Raw genomic sequence first — 24,158 nt, 5'->3', positions numbered from 1 at the left:
CAGTTGTCCCCCATTGAATGCATGCATTAACAGTAATGAAGTTCAGAGATACATGTACAGTACACTGAACACAACTTTAGCTAATATAAGATAAGAGTCCGAAAGTCAGTGTCAGCCCCTATAAATGATAAACTGACTGATCGGCATGGGCTGCTCCAGTCAATTTATGAGTGTCAGAATTTCACAGAGCATTCACTGGCTTTATGTAAACCAGGGGTCGCGTTAACCTAATATATTCCGTCATTGACCGTTTTTTTTAAACTGTGACGGAAAAATCTGAAGGCCATTTGTCATTTTGACAGATTGCAATTCACACCCCTGACCACTTGGTGGCGAGTGACCTTATTAATTGGCTCTAGTCTCTCATCGCAGTTTGCATTCCAAACATCGCGGAGTTTTGTCAGTGCACGATTTCCTGGTACACCGATTATACTGATGCACACGTCAGAGATCGGCTGACCATATGTGTCGGCAGCATTGACTGTCGTTTTTTTTATTTTTTTTGATGAAAATTAAATGTCATTGAATATGTCATTATTATTATTGTAAAAAATTAAAGTGACGGGTAAAAATAGATTATGACGGGATTTTTATGACTCTGTCAGTCAAAATGACAGACAACGAAAAAGTCTAGCGCAACCTCTGAAACTTTCACAATAAGTATTAGAAACTTTAAACTCAGTTTAACATACCATGGGTCCAGGTCCTCCCATTGGACCAGGGGGGCCAGTAGCTCCCTAGAAATCCACCAAAAACACACTTTTTAAGTTGCAGCGAGATAGCACTACTGTACTACAACATGATTATCAGGCCCTTTGGCTAGGCAGGTAATCATCTTATGAACTAATCAAACACATCGACAGATTAAATATGGGAAGCAATTACTTCATTAATACCTTGGAACCAACTGCTCCGATTTCACCTTTTTGGCCAATTAGGCCAGCATGGCCCTGTAAACATGAGACAAGAATTGTTAACAAACTCTACTGTTTCTATGCTGTGCATTCAGAGTTTAGATGAGAACACTGACATGTATTCTGCCATGGAAAAAAACGAGTAGCAGAACCCAAGAAAGTAAATTACCTTTTATTGGGAGATTTCTCAGCTAATCTTGTAACAATTGAGGCTTCCATAAAGGTTTCAGACAAGTTATACTCACTCTGTGACCCTTCAGGCCTGGAGGCCCAGGTGTACCAGGAAATCCTCTAGGCCCCTAAAATATGTGGAGGAAGAACATTATTAACACTTACTGAAGATTCATAAAACAAGCAGAAAATTCCATCTTTATTATTATAGAGTTAACAAAGCTTACTGCTGATCCAGGGAATCCCATTTCTCCAGAATTTCCTGCTTTGCCTTGCTCTCCCTGTGTGAGGTCATGACAATTACACAATAGAGATTTATATTACTGCAAATGAAAATATCATTTAAGTAAACAATACAGTTATTCCAATAGGTTCTATGTTATTTATTAAGTTTCTAAGTGTATATGAATATTTCCTCATTTTATAATGCATAAAGATGTTTATGAGTTTAAATGTGATGGCTGTGGTGGCATCTGCTTTCATTAGGCTATTCTTTCAGGGTCACAGCTAACTTACATCTTCGCCCGGTTTCCCTGGAGGTCCCTCAGGTCCCCGTTGCCCAGGAGGACCCTGACAAACACAGTCACACGGTAAACATCCAGCAACTATCAGTCCTTAAATGTATTCAGGCCACTCCTGTTGTCTGTATGCAGTGGATGTTGTTCTTGCAAACAAGCAGCTCACCAAAATGATTTAGTCACACATTGCATACAAAATCAGACCAAGTGTATTTGATCATAGACAGAAAATGTACAAAGGAGTGAGTTCATACCATGTGTCCTGGATCACCAACATCTCCAGGAGGTCCTTGTGGCCCAGACTGGCCCTTTAAAAGAGGGGTAAGACATACAAAAGATTACCAGCGAGAACAAAAGAATTTGTAAAAGTCCATTCAAATATCAGTGATCTTGACTGCACACTGTTGAGGACTTACTGGTGAGCCGTTTGGCCCTGGTGGTCCTCTTGCTCCAGCCTCTCCCTAAAACAAGTTGCCAGATCAAATGAATAGAACTGAACAGAACAAAACAGCATGAAAAGGACAGAAATAATTAAATATGCTCTCTAAGGTTAGACCAACAAAATGACCACAACGGGGCCACAAACAATGGAGGGTTTATTTGGTGAATTAGTTTTTAATAGGGATACTCTATGAACCCGTGTGCAAATATCTGTCTAAGCACAGAAAGCCATTCTTTAATTCCCCCCACCTGACCTAATGTACTCCACGCGCAGTAATCTGGACAAGTAGATGAGTGTTATTAATTTTCTCAAGTTTGACTTGACTACAGGGTCATTGTGTAAAAAGTCAGCATTGGTTCAAGTTAAATAGGTCTTATTAAATGTGAATTGCTTGAAATGTCCAGTAACATGCCCATTACCAGAGAGGCTACAACCATAATTCATTGTGCTTCTACAGACATGTGTGTTCTCCAGATCTCTATCAGTGAGAGCATCTGTAGGATGCGCTCATCAAAACCACATAAAACCAAAACCACATACAATGCTGCATAATATTTACAATTAAAGGATAGCTTGACCTATTTTACACATTAAATATATTGTGTATACTTGGAGACTCAAACTGTAAAAGGTGTGTATGTCTTTTGCACCACTCGTGTGAGTCATCCCTTGGTTGAAATAATAACCTCCATACTTTATTCGTAATTTAAAACTTGTTTTACATTGTGTTTTGTTTTCAATGTCGCATTGGAAAGCACTTACAGTGGCATTTTATGTAGTAAAGGTATACAAACGGGTGTATTTATGTTGGTTTCATACCACATATGGGATGTCCTGCTTTTGTCCCAGTGAGACAACAGTGAACCAGAATGCACAATGTTTTTCTGTGCCACTTAATGGAACTGAATTAATACACCTTTGTTGTCCGTACTGTGACAAGTCATGTCTGCTATGAAATAAGCTAATAATAGACCAGAATAATGATTGATAAATCTTCTTCTGTAGATTTAGAAAAGGTCAACCGGTTTATTTATTTATTTATTGGTTTAATTTTTTCTACAACATACCTACATACATTAGAGCCTTGGATAACAAAAGTATTGGGAAAGCCAGTGCAAGCTCATACAACACTATTCGTCTGAGCTATTGTTAACTGTCTAATTATCACTATCCACTGCTGCAGCAGGATGCAGAGAACAAGCTTTTACCAAACGAGAATCAAATATTTAAATAACAAATATTCTTGTACTCTTTTGCTGAGAAGTGTAATAGAAACACAGACAGATTAGGCTAGTTCAGGCTTTTCCTTACCCTTGAACCACTTAACATGGCTTGGGGTCCTGTTTTTCCATCAAAGCCTTGAGACATCTGGGATCCCAGGCCCTGCAGGAGAAACACCTTAGGTTAACTGTGTTTAATCAATCCGTTTTTAGATAGGAACAATGGAAACTGTCTGCATTATATAATGACTGACCTGGATGACAACAACAACAACAAAGAGTTTCAGGTGCAGCGTTTCTTAGCTCTGTGGGTAGCTATGCTCCACATCCTCTGAGACCATTTGTCTTGTGTTTGCTCCCTCTGTTCATGCTAGCACATGCATGTTGGTGTGCACACAGTTTGTGTGTTGAGTGGAGCATTTTTTGGGCATAACTCACCCCTGGGTGCGTTGGATGTCCTGGAGGTCCTGGTTCACCGGGCTGACCTGGTATACCAGGCTCTCCATCATAACCTGCAGAGCCCCGCAGTCCCTGGAAAGCAAGAGACATAGATGCTGATTTACTCGTTGTAAAAAAAATAAAAAAAATAATATATATATGTATATATATATATATATTCTAACTCAGATTTGTTATTTTTGGCAGTGACAGCATTTTGGTTTGCTTGTTTTTAGTCCTAAATCTGATTTTAATTGACAGAACTTTAAATAAACATGAAAAAGTTAATGAATTTAGCCAAAATTCACGGTGTCCTTTCAGCTGGACACAAAGATGTAACCTCAGTTTTGTTTGTTCATGAACTATGAGCTGTCAAGTGTGTGCAGCAGGAAATCCATCGGTTATGAACTAATAAATCAGCAGCAAAATGCTGCCCCCAACTTCACTGTAAGTCCACCAAGAGGAGCACATTCATTCATCACCCTGCCACAGTTTTGCTGGCTAAGCACACTATATATCAAAAATTTAACATTACGCTTTGACCATTAGTCTCTAAACCTTAAACTATATTGTTGTTTTGTTCATTTGTTTTTTTGCTGCAATAGTTATTTTGAACAGTTTTATTTATTTCTTTACTTACCTACTTTGGAACTTTGCCTTGTTTGACAGAACAGGGGTCGTTCTCATGATCCAGTAATCAAGATGTCATTTGAATGTGATTCCCAAAGGATCATGTAGACAACATGGCATGCATATGATAAGGAGGATGAAATAATCTTCTGATTCATGACATCCCACCAGGGCCTCTGACACTGTAATGCTGTTTTGCTGTGTGTGGAATTTAAGTATAATCTACAGATGCATAATTTTCATGTTTTACTTCTGCTTTATGTCTGTGAGATGTGACATACAGGCCTTCCTTTATGTCCACGAGGTCCTCTTTCTCCTGGCGAGCCGGGAGGTCCCTGTTGGTGTAAACAATAACATCAGTGTTGGATTAGGTATGTGTGTACTGCTCAAAATGTCACTGCAACCCAGGCGGCTGAAGGACTATTCTGCACTGCAGACATCCTTTTAAGGTGAAGTTATGCAGGAGGTAACGGTCCTCTTATGCCATCTAGTGTCAACTGATGATGAACATCCACACACAAAAAAGAGGGAAATCTCTCACTTTCAGAAGCCTCATAGAAGCCAAACACTTCTGTTTAGAAGATGCTTTAGGTAAAACAAAAAAATATATAATGCTTACCATAGGTCCAGGGCGACCTCTAATACCGGTCACCTGCAGAGAAATGATCAAACACAGCAGTTAGATCCTGCATTTCTTAACGATGTAGGTCTATTTAGGTAGATAGGTTTATTTGTAGCAAACACTCACAAGTGGAACATCCCCTGGTTCTCCCTTCTGACCCTGAACAAACAAACAGAAATGATAAAAACCATCAAGCTCAAGTCAATTCAATTCAGTTTTATTTCTATACCTCCAATAACCATTAAAATGGTTTAGAAACGCATTACATGATCCGGCCTGAGACCCCCAGTGACAAGGAAAAACTCCCTCTTAACAGGAAGCTCACACTCCATCATAGTGATAATAACAGCAAATACGTGATAAAGCAGGAATACCCAGCATGATAAAAGTGTGGCCTACCTTGTAAACTCGGTCCCCACCTGCATGGAGGAAAAGGCATAAACGATTGCATTATTTGATGGTTTGAATGCACAGACATCATCGTTATATCATCAGAATGAAAGCTGGGATGTAAAAGCACATGAAACAGCATGTAATAGAGCATGATCAATCCATTTGTTATTATCATTAAGCAGGGTAGTCAAGGTAAACAAAGGCAAATTAGTCAATTAACCCAATTAATCTGATGTCACTCTACTGCAGTGAGTAGTACATCATCGCTGGCTGAAGAATAGATTATATTACTGACAACCTGTCAAAACCCTAACATCTCTCATTATAATGCTATTATTACTGTTAACTCCGACTATTAACAATATGGATTCTTGTTTTTTCTCCCTTAACAAGGAGGCTTCGAGGCTGTGTCTGTAAATCTCACTAACTGAATGACTGTTCCCTCGATTAAAGAAAAAAAAAAAAAAAAAAACTGCAGCAGCTGCTGCCTCACCATAGCTCCCCGTCCCGCCATTGCTGGGTGAATCACTCTGGCAAATAGGGCAGCACTCGCCCTCCGGGATGACCATCTTCTCACAGTTACTCAGCTCATCGCACTGGATTTCATCACAGAGGACCTGCCCATTGTCACAAACACAGATCCGGCATGGCTCTGGCTTCCAGATGTCCTTGTTTGTGTACACCTGGCCGTCTGCCGTGCAGCTCATGTCATCTCCTGGAACACAAAGTGGACGACACTTTAATTTTTGTCAGTTCAATACATAACGAACGTAGTAAGGACTTATCAAGCCCACCATTCCAATTAGGATATTTCTGAGAAATTCCTGAATAACAAATGTGACAAAAAGGTTTACACTTAGTTGAAGCTGTGTGTTTTGGAACGATTCAACCAGGCAAACCCTCTTTTGTTTCAGGATCGCATGGACGTGTCTCCTACACTGCACAAAAAGTAAAGTTGCTGGAATAACTCAGAAATTCTAGCAGTTTTAAGAAAATCTCCACAAAAACTCAGAATCACCATTGCCAGTCATCAAACTACCAAAGATGAAGTGAGCAGAGCCATAAACTCAGCTTTGTCGTCACAAGTGCCCTTGATGTACAGGTGCAACAATACCGGACAACTAGACAAACAAACAAATAAACAAAACAGCATGTTCTTAATGTGAAATGCATGTTTACATCACATTCTGCACACACTGTGAGAAAAAAAAAAAAAAGAAAAGAAAAGAAAGAAAAAGAAAAAAGGAAAAAGTTCTGGAAAACGTGACCTGTTGTTGCAGTTAAGTCTCCAGCAGTTAGACATGAGATCATTTCCTCCAGCAGCAGTCTCAGACATTTGAGTCATGTTCAAAAGGGAAAACCTGCAGCCACCTATTCAGCAGATGTTTTGTCCCAGGAGACCCATTAACCACTTTGGTTAGAAAGATGGTTCCACATTTTGTGATGTGTAGGCTCATTCAGCAATGGGGCACATTGTACCAACTGAGGACATAATTTCATAACCTTTGATAATATTAACAGTTCATTTAATGGTTTATGAATGACCCCTTCCTTTTGCACGGTGTTGCTTTCACAGGGATCCCACGTGTTCTGAATCCGAGTCTGTCTTAGTAATTATGAAACCTTTACCTGTTCTTAATGTAAACGGCAGGTGGCAGCTCTGAGCTTCAAACAGCAGGTAAAGTCAGGTTACCCGGCTACAGGAAGAAGAAAGTAGGCGAGAGGAGCCCTAAAAACTAATGAAATTTTATATGATCAAATATTGTTCCAAACAATGCAAGGACTAAAACCCGTAGATGAGACTGACTCCATTCTATCTCAGTCTACATCCTTGATGGCTCCAAACACCTTCAAGCAAAGAGCTGTAACAGTGAGGTAAAAGAGGCTTGACAAGTCAGCATGTTTTAACATAGCTCAGATTTACTGCTGTAATGTTAGACAGAGGACACTGACTGCAACATGGCAGTGTTTCAAATAAGTTAATCATCACTGAAAAGCAATAAATGTACCTTTCTAAACCATCTTTAGTAGCCACTTACATTTGTTCATTCTGACATTAGCTTTTTCTCGCAGCCCTCTGTACACTTGGTTTTACATTAGTAGTTCTGGACAGATGAACCAATGACAAATATACAGGGAGACACAAGTGTATATTGACCAGCGTGCAACTAGACCAATCTAGCAATAAAAGAAAACATATATTATTATGAATGGTATGTAACATTTAGAGATTGCACTATAATAAAACACTTCTTGTCACAAATTGGATAGTACACAGCACTTTCCAAATGTTTAACATGTGATAAACTAAAACTATAAGGGATCAAATCTCAAAGTTAAAGTACAGGTAGACTGAGAAATTGAGTGATGCATTACATTTAAACTTGCCTCAACGTGACAACATTGCTAATTCCTCTAATTAAATCAAATGTGAGGTTTGGATGCTGTACAAATACACCACGTAATCAGACAATCTTAATCTCATTATTTATAATCTTACAAAGTATGGATAGCAGTGGTTTGGGTAATACAGGCAGACAGTTCTATAGTAGATCCTTTTATATGTTAAAATATGAGAACATTCATGGTAAATCCATTGAAAAACTACTTTTTTCAAGTATGCTAGAACAATCAAATCAATATGACTTCTTACATGTTGTTGGGCAAACGTTCTATCTTAAAAAAGTGTAGTGAGTTTAAACACAGTCATGTCCACTGTGCACAAAAGGCCACAACTGTAACTATCCCCCTCGACAAAACAACAGCCATCACCCGTGAACTATTTATCTTTATGCTTAGCCTGACCAGCTGTGTGTATTTCAAAGATCAACACCAGCAAATACAACCCAAAGGTATGTTTTCTCAGCCAACTATGTCCCGTCAGTCACAAACTACGCTGAAAACACGACGAAGTTTGGCGACGAAATTTCCTGCCTTTTAATGGCCAATAACATCCCACTGTCTAAGTTGTGGCATTTCAAAATGAAAACCAGCACACGATGGAACGCAAAAGTGCATTTCTCTTCATTTGCTTGGGCTCATCATTCATCTAGAATAAATACAGATTTCACTCTAATAATGTGGCAGTTTTTTTCACAAGAACACACCTAGCCGTTGGAAGACAGTACATCCATACTGATTGGCTGGATTTGTTCTTATTCTTACTAAACTTGTTTTTTCTTCAACCCCAAACAGGCAGTTGTTGAAATCCCATAGGAGTAAATGCTATCTACACAGGGACAAATCTGTGTGAAACTTTTAGCTCTTTTCGGTCACACTGTGGATGTCTGGCTGAGCCTCAGAGTTGGAGTGCATTTTTTTCCTGTTGGGCTTTTAGACATTTCAAACACTGCATATTAGGAAAGTTTGAAATTTACTGGAAGAGAAGTGCGGTTTTTAGAGTGGTCTTAAAAACCCTACTGGAAGCCTTGATGGGGAGGAGGAGGAGGAGGAGGTTCACTTTTTCCCCTCCTCTTAGCTAATTCGTTGCAGGTTCCGCACTTTTCCACAGACGCCGTAAAAGCATGGTTTGACTGTGACAACGGTGAAAAGGCACGTTCCCTTCCTCCCTCTTGATCAAGATTTTCCACTAGTCAGCTAAGAGGGCAGACAATTTCCTCTCTTGGTTTTTAAAACATGGAGTCTGGAGCTCTTCAACATGACTCATATGTCTGCTCTGCAACTATCATTTAGTTGCATTCACCAGACATCCGATAACAGAGATTCCAACATATTTTTTGTCATGGCACACATCAACCTTGAGGAAAAATCTGAGGAAACTACATGTATGGTGGAGTTGGCAGACATGAGAGGGGATAGTTTATGGATTTTCCTTGGCCAATATGGAAATACTCATAATACACTGTGTTTGGGGAGAAAGTATGGTGGCCAAAAGTCGAGGGATTTGGAAATGACCTTATGGAAACAATGAGTCATTTTAAACTAGATCTTTCATTTCCTTTAGGAAAACAAAGACAGTTGCAGGCCCTGAACAGATAGCCACACTCTCATCTTATTTTCAGAAAGATAGTACCCACTCTTGTTTCTTCATTGCATTCAAAGTAAGTTTACTCAGCTGACACAGTTAATACTGAGAAGAGTACGGTCTAATATGAAAGAAAAAAGTAGTTGCAGATGACTTATAGCTGCTGAGGGGTGGCTCTGCAGCAGCTGCACCTTCCTGCTTTAAAACCCTTGGTGTTGTGGGCAAACATAAATCTTCCCTCTGTAAAGGACATTTTGCTCAACCTGTGACTGGTACATTGTTAAACCTGTCCATAAAAACAGCTGCTCCTCAAACATCAGTCAAGATCTTTGCCACACCAGCCCAAACCTGGACATGTCACAGCTCAAAAACAAGGACACCCACTTTTAGGCTCGCGTGTCAACACACCTTCAAAGTAAAACAGTACCCTATGATTATGCTTTTTTTAAACGAGTCAGAGATAGCGTCCTGTCTGTTTAATATTCATAAGCATGGAAAATTTGCTGGATGATGTTAACAGGGCATGAAATCTAAAAGAACGCTCTAGTTTCAACATGTTCCTCACCTTGGCTTCCACAAACAAAGCTCTGAATCTCGAGGGAGGGGTGGGAGGGCTTGGGCCAGGAAAGTTGAAATGAATAAGTAGCTTGCTGATTACATGTCTAGGCTTTTCCATCAACAGGCCCCTGTCTCCAGTGGGTCTTCCTTCTAAAGAGGCGACCACAGTCATGAGCTCTTCCCTTCCCATGTTCAGCCCTGGGAGGGTTGTGGTCCTGCTAAATTACACATCCCCCCTCCTCCTTTTTATCTCTTGGACTGTCTGTTTTCTGTTGACTCAGACTGGATTAATTTCCATCTCATCATATCATATATATTTTAGAGGAGAACTGGTACCAAGCCATTTCTGGCAAGACAAGATTGATTGTATTACAATGATATATGTAGCCACATATACTATATATGTGGCTGTGAAGTTGTACAACGGCAATAACTAGGCGAGCAGTCAGCAGTCCTCACAGTTCTGATCAAACATGTTCTGTGTTTTTGTGGCTTTTAGAAAATTACATTTGCAGCATTTACTCATTATGAAGCAACAGACAGCATGCTCTAATGTGAATAATTAGCTGTAATTACAGAATTAAAAGCTGATGAAAATGCTAAAATTGTTAGCTGGTGAATGTGCTTGCCTCTAACAGCAAAGACCTGGACTCTTCTCTGCCCAGCCCAAGCCTTTTACCAAGGTCAGGGGGAAAGTTCAAAACAGGTTATCTTGATGTGGCCAGGCATTACAAGCATTCAAACTGAGGTGGAAAAGTTATGTACTTGAGCTGACGGCGTCCACATACTGACTCAACACAGAACATGTTTTGCCTTATGGTGCACTCATATTACCGGCGACATAGACTACAACTCAGCGTTGTGGCCAAGTCACTCAAGTGTCAGTGGCGTCAAGAAGATTGGTTGACACCTAACTGGACAAAAGACAAAAAGTTGAAGCCAGCTTTCATGTCATGTGTCTTGCCCAACTTGTAGCAACAAGATTATTCTTCTGGTCTGTCTTTGTTTTACACTCCACAGTCCACACTGTGACTTTTCTTCACCAAATACTGTACATGTCTAATTGCATTGTGGATTACAGTCTGATGCTTAATCCAACAATGCTACTGTCCATCTTTAATTTCCATTTCTTAAATCTTGGACAATTGCAGTACACTGCACTGTTCTAATGAGTTTTAATGAATCCATCTTGCTTTACTGTGCTCTGAATCTGACATCTACTGTTTCAACTTGACTTCTACTAAGTTTAAGCACAAACAACATGATAAAATATATTTATATAGATAATACAAATCAACAGAAATTTTAAATGTTTAAAATGCTAAACTAAGTGTTAAAACGACTCGTTAGCTTTCCCATGCATATCCCTATCTTTCACTAGCACCTGGTATGCTGTCAAACATGTGGTTTTCATATCCTCTCAGGATGGCTCCAGTTGCACATTGATCAAGCTAAATAAAACACACTGACAAAGCGAAAACAGAAACGTGAGCAATGTGTGCACCACCTGTCCTACCTGTGCTTGGTATGAAATATTCCTAATGGACAGACACGAGTGTGTGTGTACAGTACTTCCACTAACGTACATTAAATTCTCACTCAGTCAAGATAGACAGTCATGTCTGAGCCTAAAATCCGTCTGGTAGTGCTTCCTATAGGAGGAGAATCATACAATTCTCCAAGCTCCATGTATATTGTCAGTGCAGTATATGCAGGATCTTTATTTAATCACCACAGATACATTAGTTGCTTCATTAATTATTTAAAATGTGTTAATAGGAAAAAACAACAATACATTTGGATGGCTCCTCATTTTTTTAAAAAGGAAAAATGGTGACGTCAAACATTCCAGTTTACCCAAGTAGACAGTTAACTTATACAAGGGGTCAGAGCGCCCTGGTGTTTTACATCAACTAAGCACTCGGCCAGATGTGAAAGAATAAACTGTGGATTCAGGGCTCAGAGGAACTCGGAGGAAAGTTCTTTCCAGCACAAAACTCTCTTGCTGCCAGATTAAAACACAGAGAAACATAATGAAGGCTAATGTTACAGGTTAAGCATTATTGGTCTTATCCTCTGTCTTCCACATGTCTTCCATACTCTCAGCAGCTTTGTTCCACTTTGAAACTCTTAGAACAATATGCTTACAGTGAAACTGGTTGATTTAACTTACTGTATTATTAACTTCTGATTGAAGCATTTTAATTAAACAGAGAGAGCAGGGCGACTCTTTTTCCTGGCAGAGTTAGCCTCTTCCTACTTGATGGATGAAAGTTATACTGGCCAACGCTACAAAGTGGTAACATAATGCAGCTGTGTTTTAATCAAAATTAAACACCATCATATTATAAAACATCCATTCTCTCTACACTAAAGGTAACTGACTACCCAGTTATTCTTCGGAGGGTTTATGCTTTAGAAAATGACGACTGTTAGAAATGGATGAATACTTCTGGATTGAGAGTGGTTAATGCTCAAAGTTTGTTCAAAATAGTCGTACTGCTTGATGTCAGCCAGAGTGTTGAAAAATGTTCAAAGGTCAGAGAAAAAAATTCAAGGCATTAAACCTTGCAGTACTGACCCATGTTCAGATCAATGAGAAATGCGATAATAATAATAATAATAATAATAATAATAATAATTCTGCTGCTAGCAAAATACAACTATATGAAGAAAATGTTGTAGGTGGATCTCCATTCTCTTTTGTGGGTACTTCCAGTTGGCACATGCATCAGAGTGTACGAGTTCAAGAACATCATTGCTGAAATTTGATTTTTACACTTTGCGGAGGCGGAAAAGGGGTTGGAAAAGTTGGTCTATTAATAAAAGCATAGATTACCATGTGTTATCTCACTGAAGAGACCAAAAGTAGTGGTGGATGACAACAACAGATCTGCGTGAGGTGATCTCAATGTTTATCTCAATATCTCATGTTATATGTATGTATGTACTGTATGTATGTATAGCAGTAGTGAATGGAAACATTTTATTACTTCTTTTGAATTTAATTTATAAGACTTTTTTTTGTTCAAAATTTAGTACAAATTGGTACAAAAAACTTTTTACTGATGAATTCCTTTCTGTATGAAAACTGTTGACATAACCAGAGTAGCAAGAACACTAGAAAGAAAAAAAAAAGAATTCATGATGAAGAGGGCAGAAACCTCTAAAATAATAAGTGAATCTGAAATAATCTGTAGGGGTAGATACCTAATACTATAGGGGTGCATGAAAAGTAGGATTTGTAGGTTAACCAATACTTTAAAGCCTTAAAATGTGTGTTCTGGAATTTTAACCATGCTGTCTACAGCTCAATTCAGTGTTCAACACATCTGTTTGCATTTTCAAATGCAGACTATGGTCAAAGTTGTTGTTCAACAAATCCGGTGCGCACAAAATAGCAACATTTGGTCACAATTTGAAGTGTAACAAGGTATTTGCATTTTGAGCATTTACATGCTTGCTTGTAAAAGACCTCAGCATTATAGCACTTTAAAGACACTGCATCCTTTCCTCAAACCAAATGTCTGCCTGGGGCTCCTTTTGTTAAATCCCACTTTTTTCTTTCACATTAGCCTGTATTTTCTCATATGTATTTCCTTCTCGTTCTCCTTATCCCTATCAAAACACATTGTATCTTTACACACTTTGACTCCACAGTCCTGTTTTTTTCCTTTTCTGTTCATGCTTATGTTAACCCTATGTTTCCCTCCCTGTTGCTCTTTTTGTCGCTGTCTCCATTTTGTTATTCTAACAGCTCTGTGAAATATTGCAGCTGCTTGGCCGTGGCCAGCATGCAACACATCATGTATGCAGCCCATCAGGAAAGGATCTTCTCCCATAAACATTTACATCTTAAACTGGACAGCATAAAGTGAGGTCACCAACCTGAATTCATTTACAGTAAGTTTACATTCGATTGTGAGATTTAGCCAAGGTTTTTACCCAGAATGTTTAATAATGTCAACTGCAGACTGTTAAAATTCCAATACTAACAACATTAAAAGCAATCAATACCACTATGGAACCAACTCCCCCTGAACAAGCTAAAGAGGAATCGATGATCGCTATGCACACATTTCTTAATGTAAACTACAGGCTAATTTAGCCATATTTTTCCAGTTCAGCCAGAGATTAAACCCCTTTGACATTAACTGAAGAAGCATAAAACTTCTGCATGAAACGTTAAAGAATCAAAGGAATAAACTGTCTTAATGCTACAACTCTTAGTTTTCAATCACAATCTAACCAAAAGCTGGAAGCTAGACAATGGTTGTATTAACAGAAATACAAGTTTAAAGGTAGCTCACAGTCCTAAACTAAATCAAGCACAACTCTAGTGTTATGGAAAGTCTTTGGGAAGCAGAGGCTGAATCTGTATAAAGCATCACATTGGAACAGTTGTTTAGGCCAAAAAGATCCTACAAAACATTTTGAAAGTATGCTTGTTTGAACATTTTCCATTATCCTCTCTGAAACAGAAGCCATGACTTATTTCCAGGTGAACAATATCAAGTGCTCTCCTAGTACTTGCCAGAGACATTTGTTATAATTGAAGCTTCACCTTTCTGGAGGTACTGACCACATGGGGCTCTCATTAGATTTAGTGGACTTCTTATTTAAGGACAGACAGTGCAGTGGCTCTGTAGCTTTGGTCAAAACTGAAAAGATAAGGGACCCTAGAGAAGAACCAGAGACAGGGGTTGAAGCTGAGTCCCCTTTCCTGTGGTGAGGTTACTCAAGCTGAAGCCCCAGGCGCAAGCACAGAATTTATCACTTTCTCTTTATGGCTAAATGCAGCCCTTGATGTTTACTGCAGCCTGCATTTTTTTGTAAATGGTGAAGCCAGACAAAGAGGGGTGATAAGGTCAGAGCACTGTCCTGACGCAGTTTAAGGGGATCACTAGCAAAGAAGTGGCTACATGGTTCTTTTCTTTCAAAGGCATATGTGGAGCCTGACTGTCTGTGCTTTGGCTGTGCTGATAATTACTAGGATAATGTATACTGCATATATAAAATTAATATTAATTTAGGCTCTAATAACATTTTCATTTAAGGAAGCAGGAGATGAGAGGCTATAATGCCATTAAACATTTGTTCAGCTGAGATACACAGAACCCTCTAACCTCTCTAACCTCGCTACCACCAAAACATCTTTTTTTATATATATATACGTGTATTAACGGCATTATGAAAACTGTCTGGTTACATGTTTTGAAGTCCAAATTTAATTGTTGTTAAATGTCCAGTAAGTTATAGTCTCTCTCTCTCTCTCTCTCTCTCTCTCTCTCTCTCTCTCTCTCTCTATTTCTGCCTGACCCATTTTCTCTAATGACAGAAGTATGAGGAGGATATTCCCTCCCATGTCCTTGTGACATTATGGCAGAAAACCAACAGATGCATCCACCAATGAAAAACATTTTCACTAAGATCTTGAGAGCGTTCCTGCAGTGTCATCAGTGCCAAGCTGCGGATTATTCCTTGGCAGATCTGCTGCAGCTTGTTTGCTGAACCTCCTCCCTTCTATTGGATGCATTCTTTGTGCAATATGTCATCAACAGCTGTCTGAGCAGCATGCATCTCAAAAGGCCGACCACGACTAGGAGAAAGATAGAATCTCAGGAGTCTTCCTTTGTAAAGATCCAACAAATCACCAGCTGACCTCATTTTAATAATATGTTACCGTAACATGTACATCTGTAATGTTAGTATCAGTGCTGGCATGTCTCCACCCCCATTAACTTCATTAAAATGCACACGTTTGCAGTTTTAATGTCCAATCAGATGCATCGTTTTGATCGTTCGTCATTAATGACAGAGCTGAAACATGTGCCATTCTGGAGGAAATTCCATCTCAACATAACTTCCTGTGCTGGAGTTAGATCCAGCCTATTGCAGTGTGCAGTGAAGTATTGGTCATGTCTTAAATAGTCCCCTGAGCTTCCCTTTTTGCAACTTTTTCACATCCTTTCACGTTCTAACTATTGTTTTTCTCTTCACAGAATCCAGCTCTGATCCTCTGCCCCTCCTCTTCCTCCCTCCTGTTTTTTCTTTCAGTGTTCTTTCCACTCGGGTCTTCAACTGTTCCAGTGCTTTTCTTCCCCTTCAGCCCCCACTCTTCTAATACATAAAATTATGATGAAATCATCCCATGTTTAAAGCTTCCCCCTCTCTTCCCTCTAAACACCAGGCCACATCAGTGAAAGGCTTAGAACCAAGAGTTAGCATGTGATTACATAGAACCCAAAGCCTGTTCCTAGTGCTGCAATTTAGCTCAGGTAAATAAAGACAAACATGGTGCACTGTGCACTTCAAGCTTTGTAAACCTGAGGTATTTGTTGGTGTGGCACTGATAAGTCAATCCTGAATGAAAAATGTCCAAACATCATGACAATTACAAGCTTATTCTGTGGGATCCTGTTCCTTTGGGCAAACCCATGTGGCTTTGCTTTCATTTTGAAGCATGTTTACAAACTGCCAAATGCTAGTTTGTTTAAATGTTTATTTCCATTCATATGGATACAATTTTAAAGCTTGCAGATTGTAAATTACAGCATTTACATTTGTTGTTCTTCTGGTTGAATTGCACCAACTTTCCACAATGTGCCATAAACAATAGAGAGCCAGAGCACCAAGGACGCTTAATGTGTGTTGGCTGCTAGCTGACAGTCTGAAATTGAACGTTACCTCTATTACTTTAACTTCTCTGCAGCAGCATTTTACCCATTTGGTGAAATCATCAAGGTTAAATGGTGGCCATGAGTCACCAGCAACAAGCAGACATTTCCACATCTCAGTGGTCTAGCTCAATGTGAGATGTGTCTGTTCGGGAACATTGACTGGACATTACAGCCAGGAAGAAACGGGCAGCACAGACTCACATTGTGTTAAAAGAATGCTCCCTTCTCTTTAGTGAATAACTCACTACCCTATTGGGCATGTTTTGACTCTGACACACAGAAACCTAAATAAGAAATCCCAGTTTTGATGCAACAGGCCATCATCCAATGAAACAGGGGATTATAATATTGAAAACCTTATTAGCACATGCATCTGCTTTGTGCACAAGGCGTTTAATCATAGATTACATTTTATGAAAAATCATACCCTCTACTGAGATCTAGGAAGGAAGCATGGCAAATACTCCATCACTATGTTTGTTAAAACTATACTGCATCTGATGGTTTTTACTTCTTGACATGAGGTCCTTGAAGAAAAGTACTGTATGCACCAAAGAAAACAACTATACAGTCATTCTAATAAAGTATGCTTCTGTGTTTTAAGACAGTTTCATAGAGTTTGGAAAAGTCTTGACACTGACCCGGGGAACTTCAAAATATGTTGTCCAAATCAAAGACATTTATGACAATAAAGTAAAGGAAATCTAAACCACGTCTAACTTATCGCATGCACAGTCTAACTATAAGTTTTTCGTTTGTACAACAACATGATTTTTTCTGTAGTAACATAGATTCCACTGCTTCAGCTCCAGAAAGGACCACCTGGATTGAAAAGTACCTCAGGGTATTTTACCGCACATATATGAGGCATTTCACTGTAAAGTCAATCAGCTGTCCAACAAGTTGTTAAGAGCCTAAACATATCTTAGGCCACATTGCTGACTCTTGTCACCCAACAACACTTGCCACTGCAGCTGTAATATACACAACTTAGCTACAACTTGGAATTTTGGTTGAGCCACAACCTACAATTATGGCTGGCTGTCACCATTCTGTGGCATTTAAACGTAGAGCTTACGGATGTCAAACACAATGCTATCATATTTTCAAGAATTTATGAGATAATATTGCCTTTAAAACAAAGGGACATTAAAGCAGCATCCCACTATTTTCCATACCTTTCTAAAAGGTATATTAGGGTTGTACATGAAATTGTAGGGACTGAGGGATTCCCAGATGGCATAACATCTCATGAAACTGGATGATTTAAAGCAATTACAACGGTCTTTGAAACAGTCACTAGAGGAGAGATAGAGAACATGTTCGGAGGGAATGCTACATTACATTAAGACCTGCCAACCTGCAGAGGATAAGCTCCAATGGGAAAAAGTACTCCTGATCTCCTGGAAAAACTACAAGCAGCTGTATCAACACCCACTACAACAGACAGCACACCAGCAATATCTGACTTCTCAAAAACATGAAGGTTCTGTTTGTTTTCACGGGTCTTCAGGATGAATGATATCGCATTTTAATTGTTGAGAATGATAATGTTTGGCTAAAGACTAACCATCATGTCTGCCTGGTGCTGACTTCCTTCAAACCCCACATCTCCAGGTTGAAAAATGTGTACGCTGTCAGCCCAGAAAACACACCAGAAACACAACAGTCAACAGTAAAGACGATTGAAAGCAGCTACGCACCCTCCTACAGTTGTGTGAATAAGTGAATCCGGACAGAACTCATAGGACCATTATATCCAAGAGAATGACTGAAAAGCTTGTTTCAGGCATTCTGAAAAATATAATGATCTGATGATCCTGGCAGAAAGCCCAGTTTGTTTACCCAGTAGTTTGTATAAGGTCATACATGTTGTTTCTGTAAACAGTTGTAGATGTTGTTTTAGGAGTCACTGGCAATGAGGATGCTTTCTAAAATATGACATTGTTTTCAACAATATTTTATTGACCACAAAAGAAATTACCCAACTGACTTCTGAGTATGAGCTTTCTACACTGGTAGGATCATAGACTGTAAATAAAGATAGATGGCGGAACAGCTCCTCAAAAGTGAAGCCAAAGCTTCCCTCATCTGTCTGGCTGCAGTATAGGTCATAAGCTCCACCTCCTCAGTGTTAGTGAATGGGACCTGGGCCAAAATAAAACACTAAAATACACCTCAATTATTTATTTATTATTTTTTCAAGGACAGTTTCTCTCATGTTAAGTAGTTCATAAAATACTGATGCATGTTCAAGTGTCAATATTTCTGATAACTCATCCGTGATAAGTTTAATTTTATTTAGTCATTTGACACTTTAGAAACAGGATGTGGCCCCATGAATTTGGCCATTGCAAGGGAGTCGGGACGCACTGTCCATATTTATATACAGTCTATGTTTTGTACGTCTGAGACCCTTCACAGGACAAGCGGTTACAGAAGATGAATGAGTGAATGAATGACTGTTTTGTACCTGTCAACAGCCAAATACAAACTACAGATAATTCTGTTTATTTAATTCTACTCTTTTTAACAATTTTTATTTTTTCCCCCAATTTTCTGGTCGTGTAACTAGCATGAGAGGCACATCGCAATTTAGAATGAAATGAGGACAATTATAGCGAGAGAGCTATTCTGTCCTGTGATCCTCTCAGCCAGTCCATGTAGGAGGATGACAGGACAGGGTAGCTCTCCTGTGAGTAAGTGCCAATCAACACAGGGACCAGGAGGAAACCTGCCAGGAGGACCTATAATTGCACATCCTTTGAACATATAGGTACTGTAACTTGAACCTGTAGATATACAGGAGATAAAACATCCCTCTCAAACTGTTTAGTTAAACCATGAGCTAGTAGGTTTCACATTAACCATGCTCAAATCACCTTAAAGGAATATTGACACATTATGTTTTACGTCAGCCATTTAACTTCCTCCCCCTCCATTTTTTTTTTTTTTTTAATATATTTTCCAAATACTGCCAAAGAGACTTTTTTTTTTCCAACATCTGGAAATCATCCCTTCCCCCCTATCCTCCATTTGCTGACTGCAATAGTTTGGTTTATAAGTAGTTCCCATGGAGGAGTCCTCACAGACACAAACTGCATTAAAAGTCCACCAGCTCTACCTGTCTGTGCCACCAAAACAATCCAAACTCACTGACAGGCACTTCACAAAAGACAAATGGTAAAACTCCCCATAACGTGTAACTGAAGACAGTTTGCGAACTGGTGCGCCCGACCCCCTTTAGCCCTGGAAGAAAAGAGGCGTGTAATCAAGTCATAGCTCAAAAATGCAGCATGTGTTTCCAATCAAATCCGTCTGTGGACCTGGTACAATTCACATGTTTGGAGTTTCAGCTTTGGTAAAAAACAGCCCATTTGTTGCAATGTCAGTGATGTGGCAACAACAACTGGAACCAATTTGGGAGACAGGGTGACCTCATGTTGATTTGGTTGGTTTGTTGATTTGGAATATTAGATTTTTGCTTTCTGCTCGTGTGTTTTCTCTGAGAGGGAAAAACGTTTGGAGCCGGTTTGTGTTTTGGCTGAAATGAATATTAAAAACCGGGCGGTGAAGAGACAAATGTAACTGCTAACCAACTCCAGTAAGCCACTAGTTTCACAAAGAGCTGGGTGTTGAGTCTCTTTGATGTAAGGCGCAAAGTGGCATCTTTGAAGATGTTTTATAGCTATGTCAGCGTCTGGGAGGACACATGCACACACACACATACACACACACACACACAGACATGAGTTCTCTCTCTTTTTGAAGCTGCGCACACACACTGCTGTTTTGTGTTAATGGAGTATTTTATTTACTGTTATTTTTTCCATGTTCACATCCTTTAACCCTTCTCCAAATATCACTGATTTGATCACTTTTGCTCCTTCCATAGGTTCTCCATAAGGACTGTACTATATTTTTATCCAGATAATCTCTGCTGGCATCACCATTTCCAATTGTGAGCTTAAACTCAGCTCCTTGATCTCATTTGCCAGCTCATGTTCCTCCGCAAGTGAGCGTTCCACACATGTGCAGGCATATGACTCTAATCTGTAGCTGTATAACTGTACTGACAAAAAATGCGTAACATGTGCTTCGAACATGTTTTCGGCCTTCAAAGCAACTTGTTTGGTTTATGAATTCCACCAAAATTCGATCCCTCAGAAACTTTGCCAATAACGTCAGAGTAGTCAACACGGACATATGCGAATAAGGATTTGTAAGAGAAGGTGTCTGTTTGCAATTAAGTCATTACATGAATAATCAGGAGCAATCAATCTGAAGTTGAAAAAGTCAGAAAAGTTCGAAAAGGCCCAATTAAGGCTGGTAGTCATGGCCATGTGAAATATTCCATTTTGAGTTTCCTTTGTTGGAACATTTAGGTTGTATGTTTGGGAAATGCACTGGATGTACCGAATAATGCGAATATTGCTATTTCCTACTGCCACACAACTATTAAAATTGTGCAATGTAAAAACCTTTCCATACGTTGTGTTTCAAAAGCCCCTTCACAGACTAACAAGCACATTGTCTCAAAGTGCTGGTGAACCACATTTTCCCTTAGTCTGCAAGATCCATCAACTTTCCACTGTTTTTCTTTGGCTGAAATGCAATCACCTCATCCACCACTATTCCATGGAAAGAGGCCTGCAACATCACTGTGCTGTTCATATGAACCAATACTGGAAGAGACCCTTGACAAGGGTGGAGAGCTGCTTAAATCATCTTCTAAGAGCTACGAAAGATAAACATTGCTTATGTTAAATCTGCAGAAATCTACAGAGCCACCTATAGTTGCATGTTCTCGTATCTTCACCAGTGTCCATGTGAAAATGAACTGAACTGCAACACTGTCCTGATCATTGTATGGTGTCAGTATTCAGCATGAGACAACCACCACAGGATGGCGCACTATCTTGTGCCACTCTGTCACACAATAGTCTCCGCTTTATGTGGAACTGGTCCTGAAGAGAGAGCAAACTATTTTTTTTTTTCAGTGGGAGAGACCACTTTAAATAATAAATAAACAAATCAGTCTGCAGTTCTTAACTTCACATTCCACCAGGTACCCATCATATGAACTTTGCTGTGCTCTATGTGGCCCATGACATCATAAGCAGAAACAGCACAGTCCCTGTAACGAAACAAGAGATCAAACACCCCTGCTGAAAAAAGAAAAAAGAAAAAAGAAAAAAAAGAGGTGGAAACACAGTTCAAGTAAAACATGAACACTCAGGTGTTCCAGCCCTTGGCGTTGCCAGCTAAAGACATCAGCAGTCCCACAGTCTGAGTGACTCAGAAAAGCCAACAGCATCTCTGCTTCTCATATCTCCTCACATCTGCCCTGAATTAACATGCAGCTTGTGTTCCCTGAAAGGCACGTGAGCCTGTGGTGCTGAAATTAATTTTCGCAGATGTACAATGCAGTCCAAAGGGGAAATAAATGGTTTTGGTGACGCTTAATGAATATTCCAAAGCAGTGGAGTGCCGCAGGAATAATTCAAAACCGCAAAGATGCTCATTTCCCTCCTCTGCACATTTTCAGTGCCTCAGGTGACATCACTTGGAATCACTGACAGATGTGCACAGGAGTGTATCCTGACATGCAGGGCTTGTTTGGCAGTTGCCGATAATCCAAACTAGAGCTATTCTCATTTCCTTTAAATCATGTCTAAGTCTATGACCATGTAAGGTTTGTCTCAATCACCCACACCAGAGATGTTGCATTTGGACGAGACAACAGAACAAATGGAACTGTCATGTACAAGGAAAACTCACTGTTGCACACACAAAAAAAAAACAACAGCATGGGATGCAGGAAATTTGCAATAACCATATGTCTTATCCTTAGTAATTTCTCCCTAACACAGAGCATGCGTTTCTGTAATTACCTTCCTTAAAACACAACCAAAAACGACTCTGTACAACTAAACCCAGCTTCTGCCTCTGAGTTTGTACAAGCCTAAAAAATTACAAGCTAATATTTGAAGGTCAGCCACCTTCACACATTTTAACCAACAGCAATTAGGTGTTAAAACAAATAGCAGAGGGGTTCACTTACCGCTGTTTCCATCTTGACATGTAACAATCAAAATTTGAGCAACGGAGACCACCAGAAAAAGGAAAGTCCTTAAATGCACAAAACTCATCATGTCTATAAGACAGACATGAGTCTTCCTTGTGTGCAAGCAAGGGGAAAAGGGATAAAAGAGAAAAAAAGATTGCTCAAGTTATCACTGCACCACCATGAATACAAGAGTGCCTCTCCTTGTAAGCAGCAAGCAGACCCAGCCCAGACTGCGTGAGTGCTTTTTTTTGTGTAGTTACAGCTTTAAATGAGAAGAATGCTGGCGAGCCTAATTTTCCTCCCCCTTTTGTCAGCCCTCTCCCATAACCATCCTCTCACAGGCTTTTGCGGCTGTGGGAGAACTACACCCATGTTCACAAGTTCTCATAGTTTCAAATGGTTCTTTCTGTCTACCCATCTCAAAATGTGATCATCTTAACTGACTCATGGTAAAAGGAACCGACAAGGAAAATCGACTTTGCTTGTTTGAAATGTGATTTTTGTTCTACTTTCCTTCTGAAGTGGTTGCAATGTACGATCATAAAAGTGCTGTTTTATTGCAGTCTCTGGGGCACCAAACAAGACTCAGAGTAAGCTAAGGATCCCTTTTTACTGGGCAGTTAAAAACAAGAATAGAGTTTATAACTCGTTTGCTAAAGAGAAGCATTCACAGATTGCTTACAAAATGGTGGCATCTTTAGCCGTGCTGTGCTGAGTAAAAAGTACAGAAAGAGTGATAAAAATGACAGGGGAACTCTGTGACAGTCACTGTGGGTGGTCATGAGGGTAGGTGGTCATCTCAGGGAATCCAGGGTGTAAATTTAGAGAGAAATCAGAGGTCAACACCTCTTGACTTATGGTGGGAACAAGGAATTTGCCCACAGAGCCAACACATCTGATTAGAGTACAATATGTGAACTAAAAATAAAATGCACCATGACAGATTTTTTCCACTGCCAGGATGCTATCTAACATGATCATTTTTAGCTTTAAATTTTACTTTAACTAATCTTTTGACTTTAACTACACATTAAATCTAGAGCATTTAACAGTTTGTATAAAATCCCATTCCTAAACCAGCCTTTGCTACACAAATCTAAACCTGTCCAGTATGACAGGAAACAGCTGTGTGCCATGTTCACAAGGTGCTAAAAGCACAAAGTGATTGGCTTTCCAGGGTGTACCAGGATATACGCGTGTGTGTGCTTGTGTGCATGTGTGCAAAGGGGGGGGGGGGGGGGGAGTCAAGACACTGGAGTAGAGCTAATGATAAAGACAGCTGTTTTCTTGCTGGCCCTGCCCACAGACCATGCCGGCCAATGCGCTCAGACTCCCTCTGAGCTACAAGACTCGCAAGAGTCATCACTCATATTGTCTCTGGTAACTGAAGAATAAAGGAAACATCCAGGGCACTGCGAACACTGCAAGTTGCTGCCTGTTTGCCAAATATTTTGTCATTGTAAAGAATGTTGCCAAAGGGGAGTGGAGGTGATCTGGAAATCAATTTGTGTAAATCA

The 24,158-nt window shown here is 39.6% G+C and overlaps 1 protein-coding gene across 1 annotated transcript in view; it reads right to left on the bottom strand.

The window, feature by feature from the left end:
• Positions 1-22,951, bottom strand: part of LOC311488198 (uncharacterized protein) — a 36,069-nt gene extending 13,118 nt beyond the window's left edge. Inside the window, exons 1-15 of the mRNA XM_084544744.1 lie at positions 22,636-22,951; positions 5,842-6,063; positions 5,355-5,374; positions 5,082-5,114; positions 4,953-4,985; positions 4,615-4,668; positions 3,704-3,796; positions 3,357-3,428; positions 2,020-2,064; positions 1,858-1,911; positions 1,602-1,655; positions 1,313-1,366; positions 1,160-1,213; positions 897-950; positions 693-737 (exon numbers count right to left, since the gene is read on the bottom strand). Coding sequence (XP_084400870.1) covers positions 693-737; positions 897-950; positions 1,160-1,213; positions 1,313-1,366; positions 1,602-1,655; positions 1,858-1,911; positions 2,020-2,064; positions 3,357-3,428; positions 3,704-3,796; positions 4,615-4,668; positions 4,953-4,985; positions 5,082-5,114; positions 5,355-5,374; positions 5,842-6,063; positions 22,636-22,726 — 978 coding nt within the window. The 5' untranslated portion in view covers positions 22,727-22,951. The remainder of the gene's footprint in view (positions 1-692; positions 738-896; positions 951-1,159; positions 1,214-1,312; positions 1,367-1,601; positions 1,656-1,857; positions 1,912-2,019; positions 2,065-3,356; positions 3,429-3,703; positions 3,797-4,614; positions 4,669-4,952; positions 4,986-5,081; positions 5,115-5,354; positions 5,375-5,841; positions 6,064-22,635) is intronic.
• Between the last annotated feature and the right edge of the window lie 1,207 nt (positions 22,952-24,158).

Source organism: Chelon labrosus, assembly GCF_963514085.1.
Source record: "Chelon labrosus genome assembly, chromosome: 5".
NCBI lineage: Eukaryota > Metazoa > Chordata > Actinopteri > Mugiliformes > Mugilidae > Chelon > Chelon labrosus.
This window is presented reverse-complemented; position numbering and strand designations above follow the sequence as displayed.